The sequence below is a fragment of the Schistosoma haematobium genome, chromosome 2 (assembly GCF_000699445.3).
Source record: "Schistosoma haematobium chromosome 2, whole genome shotgun sequence".
Classification (NCBI taxonomy): Eukaryota; Metazoa; Platyhelminthes; class Trematoda; order Strigeidida; family Schistosomatidae; genus Schistosoma; species Schistosoma haematobium.
The window spans coordinates 31471114-31483667 of NC_067197.1; the positions used below are offsets into that span (position 1 = coordinate 31471114).

General features: G+C 32.2%; 1 protein-coding gene across 2 annotated transcripts in view; it reads right to left on the reverse strand.

Moving 5' to 3' along the window:
• MS3_00006722 (uncharacterized protein) overlaps positions 1 to 12554 on the reverse strand; it is a 129962-nt gene that overhangs the window by 10126 nt on the left and 107282 nt on the right. For both annotated transcript variants that reach the window (XM_051214944.1, XM_051214945.1), the window contains 2 exons: positions 8204 to 8668; positions 2983 to 3967 (listed from right to left, as the gene is read on the reverse strand). In XM_051214944.1, the coding sequence (XP_051068130.1) occupies positions 2983 to 3967; positions 8204 to 8668 (1450 nt within the window). The remainder of the gene's footprint in view (positions 1 to 2982; positions 3968 to 8203; positions 8669 to 12554) is intronic.

Below are 12554 nucleotides of genomic sequence, written 5' to 3' on the forward strand. Positions count from 1 at the left end.
TCTGCAACTCTTAAAATTCACTTATATAAATACAATGATTTTCGAAGGATTTACTTACCCTAGTTAATTCCATTAAGAAAAAAAAGAAGAAAAAAAAGAACAAATCTACTCAAATCTTGATATTATTCTTAATACATTTTGTAAAGTTCGTTTTCCTGCACCAGCTGTTTATATGTTTGTATAGAAATAAACATAATGACCTGAAGTCTTAGAGATTACATGTGTTCAACTATTTACTTATTATATATAATTGTTACAATATTCTAACGTATATATGTACTACCACGTTGAATGACCACAGAGAAACAAAATCACATTTCATTAGTTAATTAATTATGGTCAATTGAAAGAGATATATTTTAAAATTGATGAACATTTTTATTTCAATTCAATAGATTGTATTGCTTTATTGTTGTTTTTAAAACATAAAATGAATTATTAGAGAGAAGAAAAGAACTTGAACATTTTTACTAGTGTTATTTATTATTACCACCATCATCATCCTCATCCATATGTTGTTATGTTTCAATACTACTGAATTATTTAAATAAGTATTCTTACCGTACAGGGATAAGAATTTCAATGGAAAATTCAAGTTTATATATATATATATTCATTTAGGATTAAATCAATTATTTTAGAAACATGAATATTTTCTTTAGTACAAGAAAAAAAGAAGTAAAAGTAACATTTCTGTCTTATTATGTAACAGTTTAAATGTATCTACGTATATACATATGTACAGGTTAAGTTAAGATATCTAATTTACCTACTTTTGTATCAAAATTTATCAGAATACTTTGTTTATTAAAGTTAGAAGAATTTAAAATGTTGATTATGATCATATTTGATAGAAGTACGTTATGGGGTATTAAATTTAACATATACATGAGATGTCAAAATCATACAATGAATTAGTAATAGAAAATTATGGTCATTTGATCTTTTCAGTAAACTATATTAATTATATGATATAAAGAGAAAGCTGTATAAGTCAGTCAGCTACAACGTAGGACCAGGCATATATATGCATAGGTCCAAGTTGCCATACCGCATTAGCACCGCAAGATGAACACCGGATTCATAGAAGTAGTTAATCCAATGGTGGTAATGTATAAAAGAAAGATTGCATATAAGGATATAGTACAGGAAGAAAGTTGTTGCTACCTTGACGTGGTGGTTGGGCTTGCCTATCGTGATGAAGCAACCGAGCTATACTGGTTGGAACAACCGTTCCTCCAGGTCCTACCATGCCAGACAGGTCGGTTGAAGAGCGGTAAGACTAAAAGCAACAAACACAAGGTCCGAAGGCGAAGTCGTACTGCTGACTGTACAGAGGTGTGACGGCAGTAAGGTGTTTCACTCAGACGACTAGCATGACAGCGATGCTGCCTTCCCACAAGGAGAGATGGGGTTAGGAAAGGTCGACCCTAAAAATGCACGCCTCACCTTATCCCACGGATATCCGTCTCCGGCGGTAAGGTATCAACAAGTACTGAGCTAACACGGAAATGACTCATAAAAAGGTCGTGTGTGACCGACCTCAAGCAGTTGTCCCTTGGGCACTGCGGTCACGCTCTCAGGTCACTAAGACCACTTCTAATCCAACTTCCTTTTCAGGCCCCTCCAGAAGAACCCTTCTACGGTGTGGGCAACCGGGAAGTGAAAACCGCCCTCATACCTCTAACAGCACCCAAGACCACTGTATTCATAATCAACCTCCCTCTTCAACTCCTAAATTTGCATGATGATGATGATGAAAGAATCAATTTTATGAGTAAATGATGTGATATAACAGTTAACAAAAGTTTGATAACAAATTATAGTCTATCAAAACCGCTTAATCTAAACAAAAGAATCCATAATTTTTTTGGGGGGAGAGGAGAGATTAAGATATATAATTATATGAATCTGAAATGCGATTTACATCAGAATGGTTTAAATGAAATGACACAAAAAAAACTGACATACAGTTAAGCTTCATCTAATGTTTACAACCATAAAACGGTTTCTTGTATATGCTAAATTCATTTATTTCAATTAGAGTTGGTTTTCAACATGTGTATAAAAACACATTCTAGTTTGTATCTACGAGAGTGAGAGAAAAGAGGTTAGGCATTCAGTCTTTAAATATTCAGTTAATTTCGACAACTCATCTAATCCGCATATTCATTTGAAGTTGATTCATAAAATTTTTTATTCTTAGTAAACCAAGCTTTCTTTGTTTTCAACTTGTTGAAATATCATAAACTTTGGTCATTCATTTTGTGAAGCTTAAATTCTATATACGAAAGAATAATCTTTTATGTTTTGACTTTAAATTTTCTTTGTTATCATTGTTGTTTATTATATTTTCCATTCATACACTTAAGCATCTGAAAATGTCTCTTCTTTCTAAATTATACTTCAGATCCTTTGTTTTTCGTTCTTATTTATTCTCCATACCATTTCACTTAAGTACCATAATGTCCTGCCATTTAAATAATCAAAACGAAATAATTATTTTAACTAGCCTATTCCATTCATATTATAATCCATTTTTAGTTCAGTAGTTCCCGGCCCTTTTTTATATATTCACATCCTGTAGAAGTTAAGTAAACCTGTATAGTTATCATCGGCACTAAATGGTTTATTATTTTAATCTTTACTTTTACGTAGTGGGTTGTTTAAAGGACGATGTTAACAAAGTTGGTTGCCGGCTCAGTGGTCTAGAGATCAAGTGTTCGTGCGAGACCGAGGACCTTGGGTTTGAATCTTGCGTGTGTTATCGTGGATACACACTGCCGGGGAGTCTCATACTGGAACGAAACAGTCGTCCAGTGCATCCAGGTTTTCAATTGTGGTGTAACATTGGTCGGTCCATGATTTCAATGAAATTCAACAATCTCGACAAACTCAAACTGAAGATAATTGGATTATACCTAATAGAGGTATTTGAGCAAAATATATGCATAGATTAAAACAATATAAAAGTAAATTTACTTGAATTGATCAATTCCATCCTTTGTTGAGCTTTCAACCAAGCTACATCAAGTGGTTGATTTGATTGTATTTCTGGATGACTATTTATTAATAATTCTCGGTTATGATGATTTAAAAGTGTAGGATCTTTTACTGAATAAATAAATGGTACAAATTCATCTCGTCCTTCATTCTGTAATAAGACAGATTGATTTAGATTATGATTATTTGTAATATTATAATGCCTTCGAATAGTACGTTCATTTTTCAAATCATCAGGTGAAATAAGGCGTTTAATCGATGGCTGATCAGGGTGTGTAGATTTTATCAATATGAAATCTGATAAAAAATTTGGTCTAGTTACAGTGACATTTGATTTTTGATCATTTTGTAATCTGTTTGATTCATGAAATTTTACTGATTGTTTTTTAATTAAAATTGGATTTGTTGAGTCAAGATTAATTGAATCTAGTTTTTCTAAAGGATAAGAAGAAATATGTTGGTTTGAAAATGCCCAGTTGACATTTCGTTTGTCAGGGAATGAAGTAGAAGAAGTTACTGTTGAAGCGTGAGAAAGAATGCATGTTGATTTAATCAATTCTGTTTCATTTGTTTGAAGTGTTTTCTGTGATGAAGTGGTTAAAAGTAAGACAGTAGTGTCTTTCTGATTCGAATCCCATGGAACAACAGATCTTCCATCAAGAGGATATTTTGCTGAATCTTTGTTTCTTTCATCTAGATCACTGGTTGAAACTGGTTGTGCCTTAGATTCTGTCATCTCGGAGGAATTATTTGTTAATATTTTCATTACGGAAGAATCTGATAATTTATCTGACTGACAAATTGAACTCTGTTTGTTTGGAATGTTAGCTGTGACGGGATTTTTACATGATGTTCTCAAAGGGGTTTGCACTGATAATGTGTTATCTGTGTCATGAAAGTTTTGATGAGATTTGCTCTCCGATTTCTCCAAAACATTATTGTTCTTCACCTTTTCAGATACAGTCTACAAAATTAAAAAGTAATTAATAGAACTGAATAAATTTAAAATAATAAGTCAGTCAGTCAGTCAGTAACCACGTGGAACTTCGTACGTACGTACATCAGTTCGAGTTGCCACATCACATTAGCACAGAGATGCACTGGTCGATTCAAATCCCGTAGTGGTAGAGGTAATAAGAGTATTAGCAGTAATCGGGGAGATTAGTGTTTGGAGATGTTATTTAGAGAGTATAATCCAGTGAAATAAATTTGGGAAGAGAAAAAAAGAGACAAGGAGGAATCAGGAGATTAGAATTTGAGAGAACACAAAGAGTGGATGCACCTGCACCATTGCAAACGATTTTGAGCCATGTCATTCAGGGTCTCTAACCATCGGTTGCTATCATCTCGCGGTCCCCAACCAGGTAGTCTACACCTACCGACATGACTCAGACCACTTGTCAGTGACTTCATGGACTTGTGTCATGTTTTGGTTTGACCGCCCTTAGCTTTCTTCCAACCTACTCCTATACCACTGAACATTGCACGTCTTTAAAATAATAAATAGGCAGGTTAATCAGTATACATATGTTTTTGAAAATCAGTTATATTTGAATACTTGAAAAGATTCCGTCAATCGGCGTTGGAAATTTTTTTATTGATTTGAATTACTTAGAGGACAGATCACGGTAGTTGAATATTGACGATTTTAAAATTTGGATCTGTTTTGTAAAAATTGACATTTGAAATGATTTTCTTTGTCAAAATTAGAGTTATTTTTCGGTAGACGGATGACCAGATATCACTATTATAAAAGAGGCTTAACAGTGAAAACTATTGAATGTTAAGTGAATTATTGTTCCGTTTTTTTTTCAACATTTGTGTTAAGTTTTCAAAAGATGTTTAAAGTGTTCTTTGCATAATAATAACATCGAGGAATGTATTTGTAAAATGTCAGCGAATGAATTTCAAGTAAATTCAATGTTTTGCCTGACAATCTAGTCCAAGCTTTTTCAAGGAAATATAATCAAACATCAAAATTATCGAATATTAATAGGTACATGGTTCTCCGGTTCACTGTATACTGAATAAGTCATCTAATCGGCGTTAACAATGTTTAATGTAGGTATCTGCATTAGTCTAAATTGTTTAAATTGATCTTGCATTATGAGTATAGTGTTAAAATCTCATCATGTAAGTCTGATGCTTTTTATCTTAATGATACTTTAGGTGAACATTCCTAGTTAAATTTTTACATAACTAACTAATCATATTACTTTCTAATGAGCAACAATTTGGTTTATAGGATAGATTATCCTTAATAAATCAACTATTGCTCTAATTGTTTTCAGTTTTAATAATAAATTAAATACATTGGATTGTTTGTTCTTTTTTCTCCTTGATTCCCTTAATCTATTTTGATTCTCTTGTATGTGTGTTTGTATTTGTATAGGATTAATCATTCACAATGACATGAATTACTGTCATGGAAAATAAACTAATTGATGATAGATTGTTAGTTGTTGACAAGTACTAGAATTTGGTAAAGTAATTACAACAATGAGAGATTTATATTAATTAGTGGGATATTGATTTGTTGCTACTATTATTTTTATTCGTCTATTATGTATGGGTGTCTATGAATGAATGAGTGAGTGAATGAATTAATGTATATGATTGATTGTCTCCTATCAATTTGATTTCAATGTTCAATGCTTCTGATTCCTCTCGTTCCTGGGAGGTAATTTATCAATAGAAAAAATGAATCATCGCCTACTTGCTAACTATACACATGCTAATGAGTTGATTGATTAAATAGTACACTACTTTAAATATTGAATATGAGAAAAACTAGTGTTTTAACGATGCGATTTGATGTTCAGGCTAATTAATGGAAGACCAGCCTATATCCATTGCGACGATGGTTATTTTTTAAAAAAATGATTAGTTCAGTTCAATGAAATAAGGAGTATAGTTATTAAAACACGACGAAGAGAAGATTTTTTATTTGTCTGATAAATTGTGAGAAAGAATAACGTTTCAAGAATACATTTTAGTTATGAGGAAGACTATTATAACCATCTGTAATCCTTCATTATTTTTCTAGATATCATTAATCATTTGAAACTATCCGTTTAAGCCAAATTGTGTAAAAAAACACAACAACTGTAGAGTGTATCGTTAATCATAATTTTTAGCCATTTGATGTATTTATCCATCCATCATTATTTCAGTTTCGTTAACTATAGAAATAAATAATGATTGCAGAAAATAATAAAAAGAATTTATCTACGGATACTGGCTCTGAAGTTTATTGGGTTAACTCCTCTACAGGTAACCCTCAGTACGGTCACTAGTACCATCAATTGTTTGACTCCATAATGTGTAACTAGATGTGGAAACATTGGAGCAACTTAAATACATAATAATAGGATAACTGCTGAAAAAAACTAGTTAGTTAGTGTACTTTATTTCCTGAAATAATAATTCCAAAACAGTAAAAACTCACAGTTCTTGTTTTTACGATTAATTTTTCTTTGAACCTAAAGATTATTTTGAAGTGATTAAGAGGCAATAGTTGAACTGGTTGTATTCATAATTCAAGATGTTCAACTGTCAATAATTGGTTAGCTATTTAGACTCTAAGTAATTCTAGTCAATCATATTTAATCACTACTGACTAGGAAATTGAAACTGTTTACCTAGAATCAGGTTAAATGTATTATAAGTGAAACTTCCAATGTAGAGATTAGAATTTAAACTAACACTACATTAGCTCATGGCTGTACGTTACTTCAATATATCACAATGAAGTAAATGCCTTTTATTGAGTTTAAAAATGAAGCTGAGTGTGAAATGGGACATAAAGAACATGACCCAAAAGATATGAGTGACTTGACCATTTTAATTTTGTGTTTCTTACAAAGTATGTATTTCTATTTAGTGTTAGAGAAGTACCGATTTATAACAGAACATGTCATGAAACAAATAGTAATTTTTAACTAAATCTGATTTTAAAAAAATGCAATAGCTTTCAGATTATTCATACACTAAACATTTACTACTTGTATTTCAGTGTTATCAATGTGTGGCGCGTGCTACTTATATTGATATAACTAGTATATGACACGAGTCAGGAATGTAATGTCTTGCAGCAGAAGATGGGGAAGATCAAGAAAGGAAGAGCGGGAATAAAAAACAATTAGTATGGAAATGCAAGAACAATGAAGTTCGAGACAATTATTGAACATTTTGCATATTAAGTATTATAGTATGGTTTTTCTGTTTTACCAAGTAACTCTGTAATTTTGTGCTAAATATAATTTGGTTGTCCTCACCTGCGTTCTCCTTCACTACAAAAGTAGTAGAGTTGCGCTTATCATTAAAATAATCAAATTTATTATCACCAAACTAACAATTCAACAGCTTGTAAATTGCTCTTAATTATTTAAGCCGAGTTGGATAGTGGATAGCAATGGAATTCATAACGTTTTCTTGTCCTGATTTTAACTTATCAGAAGGATACACTTACATTTTGAAGTTGATGTTCATTCATGAATTCAAACTTACTGTCTTTCTCTTTAAGCACCAGTGAATTATCTACTTATTTACTGAGTCCAGAAAGTCACTGTCATGTGCAATGGAGAAGGATTATTCATTTGAAAAGGTTTAAACATTTTTGCTGAGAATAGCAGCATTGAAATTCAGGTACTTCTGAGCAACGAGTCTCAAATGGGACGAAAACCGTATTTTGAATTTTATTGATAGCTATAAATGTTTGTGAATGGCGACAATATAAAACTACTCTGCTCAGAATGTACATACGCTCAAAGAGACTGAGTAATTGAAGTTCTCAAAACAAGATTTAAACCCTTATTCATATATGATTCCATTAATTACATATGAGATAATTGAAAATGCGTTAACATATTCCTTAACATTTTTTCTCATCTTTTCTTTAGTAAATATCCATTTTATGTTACATTACGCGTAAATGTATTCTATAATTGATTTTTATTTTTAATCATTTCTACGGTAAAACAGGATATACATAGGTATGGATACTTTTGGGCATAAAAGTGATTCATTTATTGTCTTTCATCGATCTATTTTGTAGCTTATTTTTGTCAATGAACAATATTAAGAATAGATTTATTAAAATTGTCATTAAACTGACAGTCACTTTCTTTAAATATAAATGAATGAAACAGAAAAAATAAAACAAAAAACAAACTATTTACAAAATTTAAAATTCACTTACTTTCGGTAAATCAGTCAGTTCGATTTTATATTGTAATGAAGTAGCTGGATGTCTTGGTGGGACTGATGGTGGACAGGGTGGGGAAGATGGTGGAGGTAAAGGTGGTGTTGGTGGAGATGTGGATAATTTTAAATTTGTTGTTGAAGAAACAGATGTACTAATTTCCGTTGAACAATTGAATTCAGAAGTTGAAGATACATTTAAATTGGTAATGATATTAGAGGATTTATCAGAAAGTTTGTCTATAACTAATGAACGAACTTCATCTGGACGACAATGTTCATGATAGTGCGGTGCTTTCAAATTAACATTTGTAGAATTCATTATTGAATCTTGAAGTGGTGTCGGAGGAGGAGGTGGGAACCAAGTGTTTGTATTGACTAATGAATGAGGTTGGGTAGGGATATTTACAGTTTTCTTGGATGGGGATAGATAAGAATTAATCGTATCTGAGGTTAAATGACTCTATAATCAAGTAAAAATGCACAATTAATAATTAAATGTTTTGATGATTACTAATACTTACTTAATACTTACTTTTATAATAATACTTACTTTAATACTTACTTTTATAGATCAGCTAATTCTGTAACTAAGAAGTGAAATGCTCTTCTCCATGTTAAAATATATATGAAATGAAACTGTGATTTTTTTCACACTAATTCAAATAGATTAAGAACTGTATATGTATATAGTAAACAAAGGATTAGAGAAAATAAACTGAGATACAATAAATGTACTTACTTATGCCTGTTACTCCTCGTGAAGGAGCATAGGCCGCTCACCAGCATTCTCCATCTAATCCTGTCATTGGCAATCTTTTACAGTTGTTACTCATCCTTTTCATATCTGATTCTATTGTCTGACGTAATATGTTCTTTGACCTTCCTCCTTTCCGCTTCCCTTCAGGATACAAAGTTAGGGTTTACCTCGTGATGCAGTTTGATGGTTTGCGTAATGTATGTCCTATCAATTTCCATCGTCTTTTCCTAATTTCTTCTTCAGCTGAAAGCTTGTTTGTTCTCTGCCACGGAAGGCTGTTGCTGATGGTATCCGGTCAATGGATGTTGAGTATCTTGCATAGACAGCTGTTTATAAATAATTGTACTGTCTTGATGATGGTTGTAGTAGTTTTCTATGTTTCAGCTTCGTACAGCAGAACTGCCTTGACGTTCGTATTGAAGATTCTCACTTTGATATTGGTTGAAAGTTGTTTTGAGTTTCATATGTTCTTCAATTGTAGGAATGCGGCCCTTGCTTTGCCAATCCTCGCCTTTACGTCAGCATCTGATCCTCCTTGTTCATTGATGACGCTACTCAGGTATGTGAAGGATTCTACATCTTCCACAGTTTCGCTATCAGGAGTGACTGAATTGGTGTTCTCCGTGTTGTTTGAGAACCTCGGTTTTCCAATTGTGTATGTTGGGGCCTACTGATGCAGAGACTGCTGCTACACTGGCTGTCTTTATCTGCATTTGTTCATGTGTATGGGATAGGAAGGCTAGGTCATCTGCGAAGTCCAAATCGTCTAATTGGTTCTGAGCTGTCCATTGTATTCCGTGTTTTCCCTCAGATGTCGAGGTCTTCATAATTCAATCAACCACCAGAGGAAAGAGCAAGAGGGAGAGTAGACAGCCTTGTCTGACTCCGGTCCTTACTTGGAATGCATCTGTCAGCTGTCCTCCATGCACGACTTTGTACTGTAGTCCATCGTATGAGTTCCGGATAATGTTGACAATCTTTTCAGGAACTCCATAGTGTCGAAGAAGTTTCCATAATGTTTCCCTATCTACACTGTCAAACGCTTTTTCATAATCCATGAAGTTGATGTCCAGTGACCAGTTCCACAATAAATGTTGCCACAATAATTAAACAGGCTTACATCTTTTAGGTAAACAGATAAGTTAAGTATTCAATTAAATAAGAAAAAAAATACTTCTACAAAAATTCAATTACACTGATAATTCTTTCCATCTAAAATCATTAGAAAATACATACTGTTATAAAGAAGCTATTAGAAATTATTTATATAATGAAAGTTGATGAATCACAGAGAATCGTTTATTTATTTTTTATATATACAGATTCCTTTATTTCTCCTTTTTAACAGTCATATAGTTCTAAGTTAATATTAGTCTACATATTACAATTATCATTCTTAATCTATGCAAAATAGCAACTAATAAACATTAGATTTATATTATAGTCAGGAAGTAAAATATGAGAATTATTATCTCATTTCTGTGAAATTTCTTGACAGTTTAAGAAGTGTATTTGTTTCTTCTTCTTCTTCTTCTTCTTCTGTTGTTGTTATTATTATTTTACTGATTCTGTTAAACTAGACAATCATATATCATCCTATAGATGTCGATTTGATTATTGAAAGTTATAATTCTCATCAAGAAATCATAATCATTATTATCAGGGTTATTATAATACTTAATAATTTATTCTGGTGGTCTGTTGAGAATGGTTAAATTATCAATTCCCATGAGAGAATAATTTTTTGAAAAAAAAACTTTTATCCCACATATGCGTATATATATGTTTTGAACATTTGTGTGATTAAGTTTTTGTTATTATTATTCATTTTGACTTGTATGCTTCATATCGAAGGTTAACTGGATGGAATATTCAACACTGAAGTGGCAAGTACATTTACATTAGTTTAAACCATGAACTGATCGTGCCTAGATCATCAATGAAAAGCCCGAAAGCAATGAACGGCCGTTTCATTTTAGGATAGGACACCTCAACAGTGCACATCATTGACTCATCCACTCCAGACAATAGATGAAGGTTACTTAATACTGTGGAACCAATAAAGGCTATATATGTACACCATTGGATATCAGGTAGATGGTCTAGACGTCAAGGATTCCTGAGTGAGGTCGAAGATCGTAGATTCTATTTTTGGCAAAATCATGAACACGCACCGCTGGAGAAACGTACAAAGGTGAAACGGTCATCCAGTGATTCCAGGTTTTCAGTGATGGTTTAGTTAAGATAAGACTAAGATTCAAACTATGAAAACTCCTCAATCTCCATAAATCCTCGTAAACTAATATCTAAAATAGCTAGTTGTGTAGAATGTAAATGTAAATTTTGAAATGAACTACCATATTTAGAGTAACTGAAATTCTTCATTTATTCATCAAAAGTAGCTGTGATAAATACTTACTGAAAACTAAAGAGAAAAGTGAATATGTGTTCACATAATGTGAGTTTGAAATTCATCATTAATAAGTTTTTCTACATCTATAAATGACTGTTTAATCAATACTGTCCAATGATGGAAATTTTGTTTAAACAATCATATGTTTGACATTAAAGAGGAAGAATGTATTTGTAAAATTTCAGCGAAAGAATTTGAAGTAAATCCAACGTTTCACCTGGCAATCTGGTCTAAGCTTTTTCAAGGATTTACTTCAAATTCATTCGCTGAAATTTTACAAATACATTCATCCACTTTAATGTCTCACATAAACTCGGCGCCCAAATATTGTGAAACTATTCGTTGAAATCATATGTTTGGTTGTATAAATCGATTCACATAAACTTGACAAAATAATAAGTGACTTATTTTCAATTCAGTATATAACAAAAAAAACTATCAAGAATATAAAAAGATGAAAGAGTCTTTGTTAAAAATAAGTTCTTATAATTCATGCAAGTTAAAAAAAGAGTTACAAATATCTTCAAACAATTCATTCATGGCCTATGAATTACAGATTTCCTTGATTAAATGCAATATTCATTGGTAAACCATGAATGAAGGTTTACTTTCGGTTGAGAATGTTAAGCAAGAGATATTTGCAATCCTAAAGGAACTGACGTTTAAAATTAAATTTGAATCAGTATCTCACAGTGACAGTCAGAAATGTCGCCAATGAGCTACTCGGTTCGAGGCATCTACTAACTACTTTTTACTAACTACTTAATGAGTGAACATATATGAGAATCTTTATTAAAGTATACTGTTTGAAGATCTAATTATTACTAGTATAGGTATTGTGGAGATTATCAAGTTTTTGATTGAGATCATGAATCGATTGATGTTAGACCATCACAATTGAAAACCTGGAAGCACTGGACGGCCGTTTCGTCCTATTGTGGGACTCAGCAGTGCGCATCCACGATCCCGCGAGCGGGATCCGAACCCCGGGCCTTCGGTCTCGCGCGCGAACGCTTAACCTAATTATTGTCGTAAGATAAAAATTTAAAGGAATGTTATTGATCATTAAGTTCATTGAAGTGAATGTTAAGCGAAAAAAATTACACTTTGGTTTCTAATAAACAAAGTATTGAAACAGGATGTTTCACTTCATGAATTGAACATAATCACTTTACA